Below are 19,729 nucleotides of genomic sequence, written 5' to 3'. Positions count from 1 at the left end.
TTCAATGTACGCCACACACGAAAACAATGGAAAATCGAAATTGGGTTACCAAAAACGTAAACACGTCAAGTTGCCATAGCGACGTGAACCATACGCAAATAAAGGCTTAAAAATGCAAATACAGACCATGACTCTGTCTGTGCGCGCCTCGTCGCGACTCAAACTCACATTTTTCACTTACAATAAATCATGCGTGGTGCGTGTGCAACGTGTTATGTTTTGACTTACCAAATATTACATGAGAAATTTCGAAACCATACAACAATTTTCAATTTTCTAACCCGTGCAATAAATCGCCCGATGCAAGCCTGCCTGAGAGTAGTTGGTAACGCTCTCAGGAAATTGCGCAATTCGTTGACATTCACGTCGAACGGCGTCCTGCAATCGAATCGCTCGCCATATGCGTTTCGATTTTTACCATTTCTGCGCGAGCGCCAACGGCCTGCAGCCTGCATTAGCACGTAGGTACAGTGCGAACGCGCGAAGTAACAACAACACCGTGTTGCTTAAACACCTTAACATTGATATTCCAGAATACAAAAGAGATTTCGCAAGATGCGAGAGAGGTAACTTATATTTGCGCGGTGCGAACGAATGAGAATTAAATTATTACTCATTTATACAGGATGTAACAAATAATAATATAACAATTATGAGATATAACCACAAAAGCAACAAAAATTTTAAAAAATGTTTTGAATATTTTTGAATACATGTTGGTATATGATAGACAAATAGCTATGATTCGCATCTCTCGGTCGTGGATTTGCGGAGGAATGGAGGAAGGACAAACCACGCTCGTGAGGCGAGTTTTGCCAGCGCAGCGAACGCTCGATGCGAGGGCAACACTCGTTACGCAACGATGCCAGTGGATACACAATGTGCAGGTTATTCACCTGAACTCGGTGCGAAAAAATCAAACGGCGGTTTCACTTCTAAAGAGAAAGTTGACCTAGATTCTGGTCCGCGCGCGCGTTCGCTCGCTGTCGTCCGCATTGGGTCGACAAACGGTCGGCGCTGATCTCGGCGCGAACCAGAAGAATCAGCCAGAAGCGCTAGGGTAACGCGAGAGAGCATCATTCAATCCAAAAGCCCGCCAACAATGCATAATCAGCTATATATTCAACACAAGACAACCGGCGAAGATGTTTGTCGAAACCGAAAATTATGTAAATTTACGCGTACGCATCCGAAACACCTGCGAAATTCGTTGTTTCTTCTTTCAGTTGCAGGTATAATTTAAAAATCGTCGACATGTGCAACTTTCCCGAGTCTTTCGTCATGCGCTCAGGATCATTTGTAGTAACCTTGCATACCGATTTATTGCTGCACACACAACGTGTACAAAGTGTTCGACAAAAACGCATCATACACTCGAGTGGATGCAATTAAACAACTTAGTCAGACTGTCTGTCTGATTAGATTAAAAATACGAGTATCGTCTGCCTAATTTTGTCTCCCGTCTACACGTGCGAGTATTAATCGGAGCAAAAAGCAAAGTTTAAACCCAAAAATGAATCATCTACTCACGATTTCATCACTGTATATCGACCATTGACTATCGATTAATGGCTTAAGTCAACCTCAGTTGACTTGACTCGGTGAGAGACTTGCTCAACCAACAAACGAACGTCCTTAAGTCGATTAGAGGTTTCTTGCGTCCTTGGCTGCGTCGCAGAGTTACACACAGAGAGACCTAGAACAAAATAAATACCATAATTATTTATGCTACGCAGCATGATACGTAGACACTCAGACTTCTTTAGTTAATTTATTTATATTTGCAAATGTACGCAATGCGAGAAAAGTTGCTTGGATTTTTTATGCCCGGCGCCTCCACAATATTGTATATATAATTTATAAAACAAGGGAATCATAAAGTTGCTGCTCTTGCAGCTCAGCACCAGCAGTTGTGCAGCGATGCGGTTCTTTCTGTCCGGGTGTTCGGCGCGCCAAACCTTGGCCCGACTGGCCCACTGAGTGCGTGGTGTGTGCGTATCGATTAGGGTAAATGCCACGGCCAAGGGCGGCTGCGTCTCGACACGCGGCGGCGCCAGGGCGCACATTTCAATGTGTTCGGGTTTTCCGTGTTTCCACCTTTCCACACCGTTCTACCTGGCGAGACCCGGAGAGTTGTCGAGTCAAAGAAGAAAATAATGTACAAAACCGGAAATAGACTCTCCCACCCAAAACAAACAATCTAATTTTATATCCTTCTACAATTATTGTTTGTAAATAGAAATATTTCTATTTCTTCTCCTATTATTTTATAATTTATTCTTTCATCGTGTGCATTTTGTTTACTCAAGATGTAGACATCGCGATAATCCTAGCCTGATGAAAACTTTTGATAACCGGCCGCGCAAAAGAGTCCTTTGTTTGTTTGCGCTGAGAGTCCTGGAAAGCTTACTGCTGACTACAACAGTCCTTTAGCGCCTGGTTCATTTTAGTTTTTCAACCGCCACTCTTCCAGAGCTCGCCTCGAGTGTAATTTTGAAGGTTGAAGTTGTGGATGTCCGGAGATAAACTCGCGCGCGCCCCGGAGTCGACGACTCGCATACATTCGCACAAGTTGGTCGGGAAAGCGTCGTGGAAAACGGCGCACATCGGCACAGTCAGCGCAGTGTGCCGCGGCGATTATTGATTATTTTGGAGGCGCGCACCACCGCCACACACACACACTGCCAGGCTGCCGCGGAGGTCAAAGACCTTCAGACTACATTCTCCACGCATTCAGGATTCAGGACTCTCGCGGAAAATTCGCATTCGATAACGATCCGTGATCAAACAAAACAAATTCAAGTTCATTGTAATTCAGCATTATTATAAAAATCAAGAGAATTCATACATTAAACATGATTAATGTTAAATAATGGATAAACCATAGAAAATTTAAATAATTTAAAAACGTTGTGCTGATAAATAGACATAAAAAGACACCTAGCAAAAGGATCGATCCTTTTCGCGGCGAAGAAGTCGATAACCCACACACACACACACCGAACGCCGTCGACGGATGGAAGTAATGCGGAAATGTCGTTATTGGGACGTTTAGTGCCAATGACCCTTGCGCGCACGTTGCCTGGATACGTCGTCGTCGCCGACGCCCCCGAGTTTCGTAAATATAGCTGGCGCTCGTGCGCCGCACACACACATCGACCGACAAACATCACACCGACACGAATACAGCGTGTAAAGCTGTCGACGACGTTATCCTGCACACGCGTTCGCAAGACCAACACACGCAAACATTACTCCTGTAGAGTGGAAAACCATCAAAACACTAGGAAACCCGCAGCGCCAGAAAACTCCAGCAGTGCGCATCAAGTGTTTGGGTGGTTCTTAGGATATTCAGGATTATGCATTATATTTTTATATATCAAGATAAAATATGTTCGAATAGCAGCAATTAAAACTTGTGTTTTTGTGTTTTGCGTGTTTGAATGCAAACGAATCGCAGCCAGCGTTAAAAAGCGCCAGGGACTCTCTCGACTCCGGGGACGATCGATCCACATTGTCCTAGGTCGGAACTATCACACCAAACTACTGCCACGGCTGCACGCGGAAGCGTCGACATTTAACGGCACCACTATGAGGTGGCGTTTATTTCCAACCGGCGACACATTAAACAAACAAACACAACATATCCAAACACATTCGAATGCATCAATTGACATAGATAGAGATTGTATCAGTTGTTGCATTGAGGCCATATAATCTAGCATCGGTTTATGAAAAATTGAACACAAAATGGCGTTAATACCCATGGCCGTTGTTATCAGACCACTAACAATTTATCAAACGCTGAATTATCAATATAAAATTAAGTAGTGTAGAATGAAATACACTTTGTACCCTATGTTACGGCATCACAGGTGATGATGGTTAATGCAATTGCAAATTGCGATTTTTTGGCACGCTGGCAATTCGCCGCCCCGAGGTCGTTTTATTAAGATAGGCCAAGAAAATCGGCCGTCACGCGGCGCCGGAATAGAAACGCATTGAACTATTTGAAGCGCGCTTTGGATACTGGTGCATCCTCTCGATGCACCGCAAAATCCTTGATTTTGATGGTTGGCTTTTAAATTTAGTTCAGCATGGACACATTCGTAGGACACGAATTGAGGCAAACGCCCGGCGCACGTTATTTTCAGGCTGCGGTGTGTTACGCTCTGAAAACTCGCTTCCTGAATTTCAATTTACATATCAACGAGCAGTCCGTTAAAAAAATACACAAATTATGCGCCAATTAGTATCGTATGTTAACTAACGGTATATTTTTTGTTAAAGTTGGTCTTTTCAAGTTTGTTTTGGCCACTCGGTGGGAATATTGATACGATAACGGTAGAATTAAAAACTAAATAAAATTGGAAAGTACTTTTCCTAAACGCGCCAAACACGCCAGCAGTTGGACAGAATGCCCAAAAACGTACAATCAAATATGAAATAAAAGTGAACGCGAACTGAATCGAAAGTTTCGGCCACAGATTTTATATATTTGGCGTTTTACAAACGTGTAATAATATAAAACGTGTGCGTTATTCGATTGTCTTTTCGGGCACGCCTCTTGTACTCTTGAAATTTCGACTCTCTCTCCGTCAACCCGCAGAGCAGTTTCTTTCCATTGTTGCGCGTTTCGGAGGTTGGCAGGATTTCGATTCGGACATCCGAACTCTCCGAAAAAATAGAAAGTTCATTCGTGTGAATGCCAAGCGCCGAAAAAAAGTAACTGTACTTTATTCAACGTATGCGATATGCTGGGGCAAGTTCGAGTACTTTGACGAACTTTCGCTGAAGTGATGAATTTTCCTTAATGAATGCACGCATGCGGTATGTTGGAATGTCACGTCGACACTTGTGATATCCGATGCGGTTATTTTGAAAAGCGTCGTAAAAGTCCGACTGAAATACGAGTGACTTTAACGATTAGGCAAAAAACGCATTTTTTCACCAGGACAGCTCTTTAAATATCTCCTGCTCAGTGTGAGTAATATTTGTTTGACATTTTGATTTCCCTAGTAGACTAATGCGGAACTACATGTTGACTAAACGTTCCCCGAAAATATAAAATATACGTGTGTGTCTAATTAATGTAAAAATAGACACACTGTTGCAATATTGTTTTCATGCGCTCAAAAACGTTTATTCACCTCAGCGTGAACGCGTGAAAAAGTTGGTTCCATGCGTCAAGAAATTATGCGCTATTTATGCGTGGCGGACGCATTGCAAAACTATCAAAAAATACGCGAGGAAACGCTTCGTAGAAGAGACAACAACACGAATGAAACTGCGCAATATATATTACGCATTCTTTCGTAGCGAATAGGTAAACATATCATTTAGTGGAATACATAGTGGAGTTTTCGTGGAGTTTATATCACAATATTTTTCATAAAAATCCAATAATTCCAGTGGATACAAGTGTAAACAAAGTCAGCAACTGCGCTGCAACGCAACCAAATCCAAAACGTAATCGAAAGTGTGCTAAAGCAAGTTGAAAGGTGCTTGATGCGCAAATGATGAGTGCTTAGAGTGCACTTTTCCTACTTGTCAACCGTGCCATTAGGTAACAAGGCAAATTATGGTCAGCAATTAAATTTTTACACAAAATCAATTGATTTTATTAAATACAGGTGAATATTTAAAGTGCGTACGTGCGTATAAACCAAGGTGTTAAAGTTGAAAGCTGGTGGAGTTCGCTCGCCGCAGCGAAAACAAACATGACCTCCTGTGTTCGAGGAGCAAAGCGCGCGCGTTGCGCGCTGAGCGCAGCGATTTCAATGCTAAAATTCATTGCGAACGCTCTTGCCCAAGACCTTCCAGCGAGCGTTTTTCGGCAGCACGCTCGGCGGCCCACCGCGATGTCGCAAGAAAGCGCGAGCGCGATTTCACGTTCCTCGAACACCGCACACAGCACACCGCGAGAGGGCAAGTTCACCAAAAAAAAAATTTTGTTAACGAGCGTCGACGCAAAAACGAGGGCTATGCACTCTCACCAACTTCTTTTCCTACCAACAGCATGCTAATAAATGTTAATACGTAACCGACGAAATAAAAATAAAAACAACAGGTATACCAACTTAAGGTGAATACAAAACGGCCAAAAAGTAAGCTCAGCGGTGTGTCGTGGTTGCCGAAAGTCTCAAGTGTGAAAGGATTGACTTTCACCTCGAACCGAAATTTCGGCGATGCAACGATTGCGTCGCAAGAGGCCAATGTCTTGCGGCGAACGAAAACGAAACGAAATTAAAAAGAAACGCGCGCACTCGGCGACGCGAGAAATGCGCGGCAGAAAAAAACCGAAACGGTTAGTAATGAAAACGAAATTTGTTACTCTGGCTGGCCCCCCCCGTTACACGCCGCGCGCGCGTTGTTATGGAATAATTCGTACGATGACTCCGCGGCGACGAAAAAAGCGAAAGACGCAAACAGCCGGAACATCAAAAAACCATCAAACGCAGGCGAAATCGAGTTAAACTTAAACTTGTGTATTTTTATCGAATGAATGCGAGGTGATTTCCTGAATTGGATGCGAAATGTTTTTTGCCGAAATTCTAAAGATATACAATCGTAAACATAACCAAAGTTGCAGTAGTAAAGTAAGCAAAGTAAGCAAAAGAAAATCTCAACAACTTCAGTGAGTGTGCAAGTGGTGATTTTGTGGACATGATGAATTGATGATGCGAGAATCATCCGAAAAAAAAAGGTGAAAGTTTTTTTTTCAGTATCCGAAAGAACGAGATTTCCGCAGCACACTCGGTGGCGGTGTGCGCTTTTTTCGGCGACTGACTGACTGACTGGTGGTGTGTTCGGCGATGTCTTTGGCCGGCCGGGCCGCGGCACTGTCGTTCGCGACTCCGCGGAACGCACACGCGCGCGCTCAACCTCTCTATCTCTGCGGCGCCCGCCTACCAACCGCGAGTGTGTGCGCCTAGTTTGTGCCCTACTTTGGTACCTGGTCGAGTCCGCGGCGCGCCAAAGGCCGCTCGCTTCACGGCGTAGCTGTATCTGTAGTACTACGAATACAGTTAGCGCGAGCGGTGCGCGATCGCCGCGCGTCTGTCCGTTCGAAAAACGCGCGCGTTTCGTTTCCGCAAGACTGGCAGAACGATGACTGAAAAATTTACACCACGGGCGAATTTTCACCCCATCACTACATGTTGACTAATATTGTAACTAATACTTTGGATTTGAAGCAAAACAAAAAACAAAGTTCCTCATTTTTGGATGCTGTGTGCTTTAAACATATTAAACAAGTACTTAAAAATTAAAGTGTTGTTAAATATAGTTTTCCATGGATTTTACTACGTCGCTGGTGAATAAGAGTCTTGTAAGTGTTGCTGAAGCGCATTGAAATTTTCCTGCTGTGAATGGGGCGACATGTCTTCGCTAGGTGAGTCAAAAGTTTCCGCGAACAAGTGGCGCGCTCTGACGTCGATGTTTTTTTTACCGAATTCAAACACATTACACACGTAAATTTGTGGAAAAATCCAATGCGGAATTAGAATTGCATCAAAACAATAAAGCGCTCTCGGGCGTCTTAGAAATGCGCAATCAGCGCGTGCTGGTGACGAGCGCGCACACGTAATGTGAAAGTCACTTTCACTTCGGCGGCTAGCTCGCTTGCGCGCATGCAAAACGCTAATGAATAGAATGAGAATAGAAGAACTCGCCGCGATGTGGATATGTAACAGCAGGAAGTGACCGGATCGACGATTCATCCCACATTTTGATTTCATACACAATTGCGCACGTCGCAGCCAACGCGAATCTAATAGCGCGCAAGTCAAGTTAAACGACGTGAAGTTTATTGAATGCAACGCCAACCAGGAAGTTAAATGACACACACGACATAAACTACACGTCAATAATAAGAAAGCACTTATATCTTATTGTTATATGCCTACTTTCTACACATATCGCAAAACACACAAAACTTTATTTTCTAAATATCGTTAAATTTTTTTTGAAAAGATACATTATTTGCAAAACAAGCCGATCAGTATGCGAAAACAATTAATCATACGTTTATTAAGCGTAGGGGGAAGTCCCGTAACGCCGGACGGCACCTAGCACCGGACACTCGTACTATTTAAGCTAGTTTAAATCTTTTCATTTCAAAAAACAAGTGAAAGGGGCGCGGGGGGCTCACAGGTACAGGATCACTCGTCGTGGCTCGCCAGTAACGCACACGGCCACGGCGGGAGCAGCCGTTTGCTGTTTCAGGCGCAAAATCACGACGTCACCTAAATATCAATGTAATTAATTCTAGTATATTTATGCATTTACATTTGAGTGGTATTCAAAGATACAAGTAGTACTTGATTGTTATCCGTAAAATGGTAGAATATTATTAGATTTTTTAAACAATTTTAGTAGGTACCACCAAATGAACGAAAATGTCTGTCCCTTAGCACCGGACACTAAGTTGTCCCTTAGCGCCGGACAGTAAACATATTGATATTTCTTGTGAGAGCGAGAGAGTGAGGAGATGGCTATGTTGCAGTCAATGCATACATTTAGTAAATGTATACATTTACTAGTCAATGCATACATTCGCTAAAATTCGTAGTTAAAGTATTCATTGTAACTGAAATGAACACATTAGCTAGTGGATGTATGCATTCACGGGCTGCTTCTAGTCAGTGTGTTAAATCCGTTGATTAAATCGTTAAATTCTATCACCCCACCCCCCACCGCCCCATAAATAATACCAAACAAGGTAGCCTACCTAACCATATGACATATTTGAAATGTCCGGTGAGAGGGGTATGGCACAAATATGTGTCCGGTACTAGGTGCCACTTTTTAAAACTATACTTTTTCTTACCAAAGTTTAATTGATAGTATTAATTATTTTTTAACAGAGGTTGCATTTTTGTTATTTTAATTTGATTTCTAACTTTGTTATCTACTATATGTCATAATTTAATATACCGATTGTGGCGCACCGACATAACGGTACAATGTGCCAGTTTCAATTTTTTTTTTATTTTTTCACTTCGCCGCTGATTATCATACCTCGTGTGCATTGTTCAACAAAATTTGTTCTGTTCGGAATTTTAGACAATTTCTCTAAAGTTTTGATAAGCAATAACACATTCATGACCTTCCAGCCGACGCCAGCGAATTAATTTCGTTTCTTACAAAGCGTTTAACGAGTATTACATTAGCGCTGCGTTTAATTTTACGCGAAAATTACACAGCGCGATCGGCACGTTCGATTGTACTTCAAATCATAATACCAAGTGTTTTGCATGAATTGAAAAATACGCACCAAAGCGCAATATCTATTTCTTTTTTGCATCGTTAAATTACATAACAGACAATTTGTTGCGCACGCCAATTATTATTACATATTGCTTGTTATCATAACACCGTTCAATAAGTGCAACACATCATAATGCGGCGAGTCAGCGCTTTGCTAGTCAAATCTGGTTGCATAGCTGGTTACCGAACAAACGCGCGCGAGCGCGACTTTGCACAGAGCAAAATTGCATGTCTAAGAAAGAAGTCGTTAGATAGTTACATAAAATCCACTTGTTACACTCTCGCAAGCTCTCCTTTCTGTGCATGCACTTAATAATTCTTCTGCTTAAATGGAAAATTATTATGTGACATATTATAAATATGCTTGCAATGCATATAACTGACTTAATTATCGCACAATTACAACGTGTAATTAATGGAATTGCAATATTGCATGTCTGATTGCATTGATCAACCGAAACTTCTGATTATATTTATCCGTTTTAATTTGTTGTTAACAAACGAATGTTGTGCCTTTCCTGCTGATGAATTACGGCAGGTCATTAACATCAGAAAACTTTCTCTGGCACACACAAAAGCGTCATTTCTATGGTGCTCGTTGGCGTGTCGAAGAGTGGCACACACCAACACATCTACAGACAAGTTGAGCGTTCATTCGCTTCGGCGTTATATAAGTGCGAATTTTACTTTCCAATAATGACGCTCGTAATGTGCTTCTTTCTGCCGCGTTACCATCAAGCATCTACCATCAGATAGAACGGAAAGAAAACACAACACAAGGCAAGAAGTCAACAAAAACCATAGGGAATTTCTTTTTATAGAATTCAAAGCAGATATTACTAGAAATAATAATAAGTAGGAAGTTAAGTAAGTGAAGTATGAAAATATTTTTACTAGTGAAATGATATTTCTTAGAACGTGTGTTTGGATGCTAATTATAGACGAGGAGTACTTGTGCGGAGAGGAGCGGAATACAATAAAAAATAATTTGTTGCCGTTTGCTGCAATTGCAAACACTCGAAACACGCTCACAGTGCGATTATTCATTAAAAATATAATGCTAGTATAACTGCCGCAGTTGTGTAATGCAACCGTCTCACACACAGCTCGCTTTTCCAATAGTAAATATATAAAGTTCATTTTAGTAAGGTCAACTGCATAATGTCCAAGGATGTCTCATTGAGAGAAACGCTGCAGTTTAGAAAAATCATTTGCATCAACTTGCTAAATTGACACAACTAAACGCTTCTAATAACGTCTAAAATTCTGCATCATTGAGTGGGCTTGCAATTGCCCCACCCTGTAGAAATAGGTTAAGTTGTTATTCGGTGCGAATTTCACGCTAGTTCTTATCAAAAAACAAATTACGCTCGCTTTGTGACACGCGCACGTTTCACACACTCTCGAACAGCGTTGTTTTCCGTACGTTTTAGGTGATCGGAATGCATCGCCAGGCATCACCAGTTTCATTCGCAATTCGCTTCCGTGCGCGCGGTTGCAAAGTGCGCTTACGCGCTTAACTCACCTAGCTGTTGCTTTGCTCCTGCGCAGCGGTAGTACTACTACTACGCTCGACCTATTAATACGCCAATGGTGCGGCAATGACTGGCGGCGTGTGGTGCAAAGCGCGGAGAGAATGGAATACTATGCGCACGCCGAGACGGATAAACACAGTGCGCGGTGCGTAATTTTCGCGAGACCACGTGTGCGGAAAATGCGCTGTCGCGATAACTCGAAACGCGAGCATGGCGCCGGCGCAGACCCACCTCAATGTGCAATCAGTATTTTATCATCATTGCGAGCCGCACTTTATCGATATATGTATTGCTTGCCGACACAACTAACACCAAACTGGTTCGAGTTATTCAATAACAACGTGTCCAAAAAGCGATTTTTCTATTATTGCCGTAAAGATTATTCGCGATTTGCAAGTGATGAACTAGAGTGAATTCATGCGTGCGTCTTTATTAGACGCTGTATTGTTATTAATAATATTATTAAAAGGTCAAGTTCTATGAATAAACAGCAGCGCGAAAACATGCAACGGCGTAGGCTCGCAGGCTGCGGCAGGCGGCGGACTGCGATGCATTCGAAAAAAACGCGACGAGCGCCCGGCAAGGTTACGCCATAACAAATTCTCTATTGGCAAATCATTCCTGCGATTCCTGCGACTCGCCGCTGCACTGCACTGCTGCGTAAGTCATAGCACATGCAACATGAGACGTTAACTAACAACACAGTACACACTTTAACTCAGGCTCAACTCTTATTAAATTCACTTTTTTGCGAATAAAAACAATAACATTTCATGAGCTTGAGTTGTAATTCTCAATAGATATAGTAGCTGTCCTCCTACGATCAATACTGCACGCGTATGAAACGTGCAGTTAACAATATGAATGAATGAAGCTCACACTACGCGCAAAAAAATCAAGCAAAGTTGTAAAATGCTCCTACCGCAACGAGAATTTTAAATTAAAATTCTTATTTTTAAATTGTCAAGGTTCAATGAATTAAAGTATCGTCATTGCCAAAAACTTTGACATTGGCCTTTTATCCTAGAATTGAGCGTGAATTCAATTTGAATATAATTCGATTTAGAAAAATCAAAGCCTAAGGTTGCTCTCCACGCCGATCAGCGGCTAAAACTGCAAATTGGATGGAGAATTTGTTGTTGTTGTTGGCTTTTTGTCGTTAACGTCGTTATTAATTGCGATTTAACGGAATTTATGATTGGCAAGTCGTCGAGTCATGGCTGTCGGTGTGTGAATCGAGACCGATTGAAAATGGCGCTGTGACATTGACTTTTTCTCTGCTCTTTTCCTGCTGCATACAAATCAAATGCATCATCCACCGCACAAACGGTTCGTAAATTATTGGTTGAAAACGTCGCACTTCGCACTTGTTGTGTGCATCGTTTAGCGCGACGCGCGCGATTTACTCGATAGCTCCCGGTTGAGTTATGTTAATGAAAATATAAAATGGAATAAACAAAACTAGGAAGTAACCTTCTAGGAAATTTGCGTCGTCGGATCTTCGCAGTTGCTTCCACGTTCCTATTTGCAGTTTCAGCCGCGTGTGCATCTCATGCATAGAATTAATTAATGATGAAGCATTGTTCATTGAAACGAGAAGTTGTTTACTAGATGATTGAATTTTGTTTTCTCTTACAGGAATTATGACCCTTACGCGTACCCCGTGTGAGCTCGACAAGATGAGCCTCTTTCAAGACCTTAAGCTCAAGAGGAGAAAAGTTGATTCACGTTGTAGCAGTGACGGTAAGTGCTTCACTGGTGAAGTATATATGTGGTGGTTTAGAACATGTGTGATTTGTTAGGCGAATCTGTAGCCGACACGAGCACATCCTCGCCGGATCTGGTGAGTCCGCCATCGCCGAAGATGACGGATGCCGGGCCAAACCCGCCGAGCCCCGACTCGACGCCGCCCGGTCGCAACCATCACCAGCATCCAGCAGAAGCTGAGGTCGTCTCCAGTCGGCTACAAGAGCCAGGCGTGTTTGATGGCGGAGGAGCCGGTGGCGGTGCCAGCGCTGGCACCACGAGCGTCATCCGCCTGCTGTCTGGTTCGCGTGCTCAGTCGCCCCCGCTACGGCCAGCGCCTGCTACATCGCCGCCGACGCTACCCCCTCGTCCCCACAGCTCACCCGGCCGACCAGCGAATGCCAGCCCGGTGATACGCCACAGTCCGCTGATCATTTCGCCGCAGGTAAATCAGACACTCACCAAACATTCACGCGGAAACTAATTACCACCGCGTATTTATTTAGATCGCCCATCAAACAAGTCCAGTTCATCAACTACCCCAGTTACAACATTCACCGCCAACGCATCATGCGCGACAGACATCCCCACAGCATCAACCGCACCATCAACTATCCCCGCAAGCACAGCAGCAACTACAGCATCAACAACAACAACAGCAACATCAGCAACATCCATCAAGTTCCCCACGTAACGTCCAAGGAGTTATCATGTGCCAGCAGGCGACAGTAATACAAAACCAGTTGTGGATTCAGAATTCTCGCATCAACGGCGTGAAGCCCGAACTCATCGGTGGGAACTTTAACAATTCCGTGTTGCTTGGGCATCAGGAGCAGAAACAAACCATGCTTAGTCCTGGTGGTGGTGGTGGAGGCGGCAGCACTGGCGGTGCACGCGCGAATTCCAATCCACCAATTCGACAAACCCCTACGGTGATTATGGGCGAAGCAGGAGGTGTGCGCACCATGATTTGGTCACAACCCACAAGCCTAGCCCAATCTCCAATGGTCGAACCCCAATTGCACGCAACCACGTCAACGTGGAGCAACAGCAGCAACTCGAACCACTCGTCGGCTACGAATCCCGAAGAGAGCGCCGCACAGATGCTGCTCAACCTGGGCCAGGAGCGAAGTCGCAGCGCGGTAATCTCGAGAAATGTTACCACCACCATGCGGTCACCAACGTCCCATTTTAGTAATGTTCCGTTAAACATGGAGCGATTATGGGCGGGCGACCTTACACAACTACCCGCGAATCAACAGATACAAGCGCTGAATTTATCCTCACCGACGGCGCTACCACCGGCACCTCCCATGATGTACGGAAACATCAAACAGGAGATGAAGGCGCCCCAGGGTATAATCGACCCTGGTGTAGTGTTGGAAAACCACGAGGAGGAAGAACAACCAATGATCTGCATGATTTGCGAGGACAAAGCAACGGGACTGCACTACGGTATCATCACCTGCGAGGGGTGTAAAGGTTTCTTCAAGAGAACCGTACAAAATCGGCGGGTGTACACGTGCGTGGCGGATGGAAATTGCGAGATCACCAAGGCGCAGCGGAACAGGTGCCAGTACTGTCGGTTTAAGAAGTGCATCGAGCAAGGCATGGTGCTTCAAGGTAAGCATTAAAATAAACATTTAATCTAGTATCGTTTACGCAAACAATACAACCGCGAGGGAAAAAGTTGTCTGTGACCATGGTTGCTTGCTGAAAAACAAAACAATTGATAGAATAGAATATGAAAACACAGCCGGTGATTGCAGAGTTGAAAGAAAAAACGCGAGGTAACGACTGACCTTAATAGAAACTTTGTATTTGTGAATAATGACACGACGACCTTCAACCGTCGCAACAACCTATACGAAATGCAATTTCCAACAATCATACCAAGTGCTCGCACAAACTATCATATACTTTATTTATTTATTTATTTAGAAAAAATGTTAAATATGTTAACGCTTTCAGCTGTCAGAGAGGACCGAATGCCGGGTGGACGTAATTCAGGCGCTGTTTACAACCTGTATAAGGTGAAGTACAAGAAGCACAAGAAGACGACCAACAAACAAGCGCAAGCGAAGCAGATGGCGACCGAAAAGTCGATGCTCTCGCCGCTGGTGAAAGCCGAACCTCCACAGGCGGCTATCCCACCGCACCTCGTCAACGGCACCATCCTCAAGACGGCGCTGACGAACCCCAGTGAGGTGGTGCATCTGCGCCAACGGCTCGACAGTGCTGTGAGCAGTTCGCGTGACCGAAACTTCAGCATCGAGTACACGCTCTCGATGATACAGACGCTCATCGATTGCGACGAGTTCCAGGACATTGCCACGCTGCAAAACCTCGAAGAGTTGCTCGACCACAAGTCCGACCTCAGCGAGAAGCTCTGCCAGATCGGCGACTCCATCGTCTACAAACTGGTGCAGTGGACCAAGCGGCTGCCCTTCTATTTAGAACTGCCCGTAGAGGTGCACACGCGCCTGCTCACGCACAAGTGGCACGAGTTGCTCGTACTCACCACCAGCGCGTACCAGGCGATACACGGCCAGCCACACAAGATGAGTGACATTAGCAGTGAGCCGCCGGCGTTTAGTCAGGAAGTACGATATAGAAATTCAATGATTTTAGTCTAGATATTTATGTTTTGTATAAATTGATTTGTAGGTGAATACGAATCTGTGTACACTTCAGAACTGCCTCACCTCAATGATGGGTAGGCAGATCACGATGGACCAATTGCGACAGGACGTGGGATTAATGGTCGAGAAGATCACCCATGTCACCCTGATGTTCCGTCGGATAAAGTTGACGATGGAGGAATATGTGTGCCTTAAAGTTATCACCATGCTTAATCAAGGTATAGCTATCAAAAAATCAACAACTATGGAATTTAATGACTAATTCTGTTATTTTAATTTCAGCTCGACCTGGTGGAGCCACAGGTGCAGCAGAATTGGAAAATATACAGGAGAGATACATGACTTGCCTGCGGGCATATACGCAACATATCTGTCCCCAACAACCGTCTAGGTTCCAGGAATTACTAGTGCGATTACCGGAAGTACGTAAAAAATAAAAACAAATCCTCAACTAAAAACAATAAAAAATATATACATTTTTTATTCGGCAGGTTCAATCGGCAGCTGCTCTACTACTCGAAAGCAAAATGTTCTATGTTCCTTTCTTACTGAATTCGGCGATCCAGAGATAGTAGCAGTGGCGATCTCGCAAACAACTTCTCATCAAGGCATCAAACACAGACGAGGTAGACGAAGTAGGCACACGATCGGCATCCGGACGGACGCAAACGCAAGTACACTCACGTTTCATCCACAAAACGAAACAATCTCTCACCAACCAACCACCATCGCAATAAAACTAGCGTGGAGGGCATTGAACAAAAAAATGGAAATATATTTGATATATTTATATCGGTTAATTGATGCGTTATTCGATTGATTAAGCGAACATTTGCGATGACAAAGACTATGTACTACTTGAACGGAACGACTGAACGATTTTATTCGCAACTTGAATGCCCGCGCACCACTCTCTTCGTACGTCGACAGAATTTATACAATTATGTATGCATAATTTACTACTATAGGTTTTATTGAATTTATATAATGATAGCGTTTATATACTGCCAGCTCATTCACTACCAAGATGGAGGATCTTCGTTGCGTTGTGCGAATGTGCGTTGTTTTTTATACGCCTTTATTGCACATATGTTGTTGCAACGAGTTTAGTTACCAATTGATTACTTGTACAAAACAGAAAAACCTACTGCCTGAGTTACAATCGTACACGCCATTGAGCAAGAGCATAAACAAATAAACACTGCCCGACGATTACCCCCCAGGACTACTTTTACAATAAACATAGTGCAACTACACAGACACGAATCAGAGGCACCTGCGGATGCCTCGTAATTGTTAAAAACAGAAAAACAAACAACCACCTGTCAAGATTACTATACCGGAATACACATAACACATAAATAAAAGTATTTGTAAGTAATTGTACATAGAATTTTCGTTTGTATAAATTGAACTAATACGAATAATTTGCGTGATGAGTGAAGAGTGATGGAATTACATACGCGACGAGTAACAAATGAATATAGTTGCAGCATTTTTTTGATGCAAACGATTGCGAATGATTGTTTTTGTTTGTTTCTAATTTATTGTCCGTAAATCTATGCATATGGCGCATTTTTTCACGTGTGTATATGAAAATAAGTGAGTTTTTTAATGCTGTAGGTAAATACGATTTAATTGTTATTGTAGTTTTATAATTACCAGTGGAATTATTACAGTGCTGAAATGTTTCTTAAATTCATCGCTTCATTTCGTTGATCATTTCATTCGTTGTGAGATTTTCGAGCTGTAATCGTTCCATGCCGCGCGAGTCCAACACTGAATGAGTTACCAATTTTTTGTTAATGTAATTTTGTACTTTTAGCGAATAAGTAAACGAAAAAGAAATTATTACGGATGCAAATCAAGGCGAAACCAAATTACTCATATTTTCATGTTCATTATCAAAAAAAAAAACATCGTTTGTCGATTGCGAAGCAAAACAAAATCACATTACGTTCGGAATCTCGTCACACACACGTTTACACACGGACACGATCGTGTTGATTTCAATATATTGCGAGGTACATAACATAAGAAGATATTATAATAAATATAAATCGTTTCCGAAACGAAAGTCTGAGTGCGTTGCCTTCAATAAAAGCGCGCTGCTCTTTACGCGCGTGATAATTTCCAGCAAATTTGGCGACAAGTCTTAAATTCCACCACTGCCATTTTCTGTTTTTGATTACCACGAGCACTGCCAGTAAACAAGTCTCTAGTCGCTATTAAAAACTCTTCTATCCTTAACGCAAACACAAGACAATTCATCCCATTGCCACGCATATATAGTTACCAATACAATTACCAAATAATTTATAAGTTGCAATGTCGTCAGAGTGTGTGGAAATTATCGCGGGGCAGTGAACGGCGCGTGATATAAATACATTCTTACATTACAGATAATATACAACATAGATCGAGAAGACTAGATTATAGAAGATGAAAATATATTTAATGAGCAAATCCGGTGATGAAACAAATGACGAAAATATGCAGATATGAACGAGTAGGAAATAGTGAACGAATAAAAAACTTGCAAGTTAAAATCGACGACAACTAAATTCAATGAAACGACTTTTTGACGATGAAAATTTGACACAAATTGTAAGCGCAACGTGTACCTATACTTGTCTGTATGTCGGAGCGAATGGAAATTTTCGGCGAAATCAATCCATGGGTGAATGAACACAACAAAGTTGACAAGTTGTGCACCTGCAAGGTGCCAACAGTGTGCAAGCGAATGAAAGAATGCGCGACGGATGCACGAAGACACACAAAATTACTATTAATAACAAATATTGATGATTGTGAAATATATTATATAAATTATGTGTATAAAGATGAGAAGGAAAAAAATTCTACCGGAATATGAAGTATGAAGTACTAGCTTTATTACGTTTTCGGTTACTTTCGATGTTTCTCGTTTTTCTTGACCCACATACACAAAACATTTTACACAAAACATCAAACACATTAAATTGTTACCGTGATTACCAAAAGAAAATTGCACGTTTTTAGTCTTGAGTTAAAGTTACCATCTGAAGCTAAAAACGAACTACAAGAAAAGAGAAAAATTAGTACAAAGATCATTTACGACGTTTCTTGGTCAATTAATCAAACTAGAATTTATGTTGGACATATACAGCAACAAGCTATGATATTTGAGATTGTAAACAATTGAGATGATATGATATAAATGGTACGATATTGATATGTGTAAAGGAAATTTTTAGAAAAATGTGTATATATCTATTACTAACACGGATATTTTGTAAAGTTCGACATTGTGTGAATTCTTACTTGAACGAGGAACTTGATAGGAAACGATGATGAAGAGAAAAAGAGATCTATAGGCTGTACAATTATAAATATTTTGACTAAGTGTCCAATAATGAGCTACCTGATGTGAGTATGTATATTGTTTAAGTAAGAAGCACTATCTATATTATACTATACGTTATCTGTTATTAATTTCAACTTTTATGAACCTCCCACAATGAAGACAAACTCACACAAAACCACTAGACACAAACCAGTAAACTACTGCCTTAGATTTAATCATTTTTGCAACATTTTCGGGTATTGTACTTACAAACAAATCTTGTTTCCTTTCTTACTCGTATGAGAATGTAAAAACTACAATCAACATTTCGATGAATATGCAAAACGAAAATCGAGTTGTGAAATAATTATTTATTGCTTTCTGCTAATTTTCTAACTGTAAACTTTTGTCTCTTGTCGGATTTTCATCTACACTTTCGGTTGGACTTTGATTGTTCCTTGATTTGGACTTTTGTCTATACATTTTTGTTTTACCTGTTTTTTTTTTATTATATTCTGATCCTAAATGCTACTATTTTTTGTACGTATGTAATTTGTATTGTATGTACTGTATATTTTTCGCATAAAACTACCTACGTTTACGTTTCATTTGTATCTATATAACATTTTACATTAATTTACACCCGAGTTGCGATGCGCTCACGTGATTCTTTTAATTAATTATTTCGTTAGTTAATATTACTATTGTACATCGTTATATGTTGATATGTCCCTCTTCTCGGCCGGCTTTACACACGAGACATTTACATCCCCCATCGACATGAAATTGTTTCTTGCAATCAAGCGACTCGATTCGACTCACATTCACACTCACACCCACACACGATGACTATGTCCTCTATGTTCGTTCGATTTTCTTTCAAGATTGAAGCGTATTTCAATTGAAGAAGAATACTTTTTTATTGAATTTGTATTATTGTGTAGACTAGGAATCGATCTATTATTATTATTATTATCTACTGATTAATTATTATTATAAATATTATAAATATATTTGAGTTACCGTTATTAATTGATAAGAGAAGTTTATTAAATTTTAAGGAATTATTATATAAATAAAAATGATAATGAAATAATGAGCTTGTGTAAAAATAAATTCAAACTCGAGAATTATGTTTTCGTTTCCAAAACATTTCTGTTCAACGCTTTTTATTTTCACCCTTTTAGAGTATCGAAGGTAAGCAAATAAAT

The 19,729-nt window shown here is 41.7% G+C and overlaps 1 protein-coding gene and 1 long non-coding RNA gene across 5 annotated transcripts in view; one reads left to right on the top strand and one right to left on the bottom strand.

Moving 5' to 3' along the window:
• LOC135801351 (uncharacterized) overlaps positions 1-10,982 on the bottom strand; it is a 36,105-nt gene extending 25,123 nt beyond the window's left edge. The window contains exons 1-2 of the long non-coding RNA XR_010550356.1: positions 10,796-10,982; positions 1,531-1,696 (exon numbers count right to left, since the gene is read on the bottom strand). This is a non-coding gene — a long non-coding RNA (uncharacterized lncRNA). The remainder of the gene's footprint in view (positions 1-1,530; positions 1,697-10,795) is intronic.
• Positions 1-19,651, top strand: part of LOC135801342 (hormone receptor 4) — a 28,394-nt gene extending 8,743 nt beyond the window's left edge. The window contains exons 1-8 of one of the 4 annotated variants that reach the window (XM_065314781.1): positions 7,322-7,393; positions 12,444-12,548; positions 12,620-12,996; positions 13,058-14,174; positions 14,523-15,154; positions 15,219-15,411; positions 15,476-15,615; positions 15,685-19,651. In XM_065314781.1, coding sequence (XP_065170853.1) covers positions 7,381-7,393; positions 12,444-12,548; positions 12,620-12,996; positions 13,058-14,174; positions 14,523-15,154; positions 15,219-15,411; positions 15,476-15,615; positions 15,685-15,765 — 2,658 coding nt within the window. In that variant the 5' untranslated portion in view covers positions 7,322-7,380 and the 3' untranslated portion in view covers positions 15,766-19,651. Of the gene's footprint in view, positions 1-7,321; positions 7,394-11,215; positions 11,466-12,443; positions 12,549-12,607; positions 12,997-13,057; positions 14,175-14,522; positions 15,155-15,218; positions 15,412-15,475; positions 15,616-15,684 lie in introns of those variants that run through there. The other 3 variants (XM_065314780.1, XM_065314783.1, XM_065314782.1) reach the window with 3 other exon arrangements.
• Positions 19,652-19,729: the final 78 nt, after the last annotated feature.

Source organism: Atheta coriaria, unplaced genomic scaffold (assembly GCF_025399875.1).
Source record: "Atheta coriaria isolate IRGN ID8LTWV9N9 unplaced genomic scaffold, Caltech_Dcor_3.1 hic_scaffold_10_pilon, whole genome shotgun sequence".
NCBI lineage: Eukaryota > Metazoa > Arthropoda > Insecta > Coleoptera > Staphylinidae > Dalotia > Dalotia coriaria.
The sequence above is the reverse complement of the archived record's forward strand: the minus strand, read 5'-3'. Positions and strand labels throughout refer to the sequence as shown.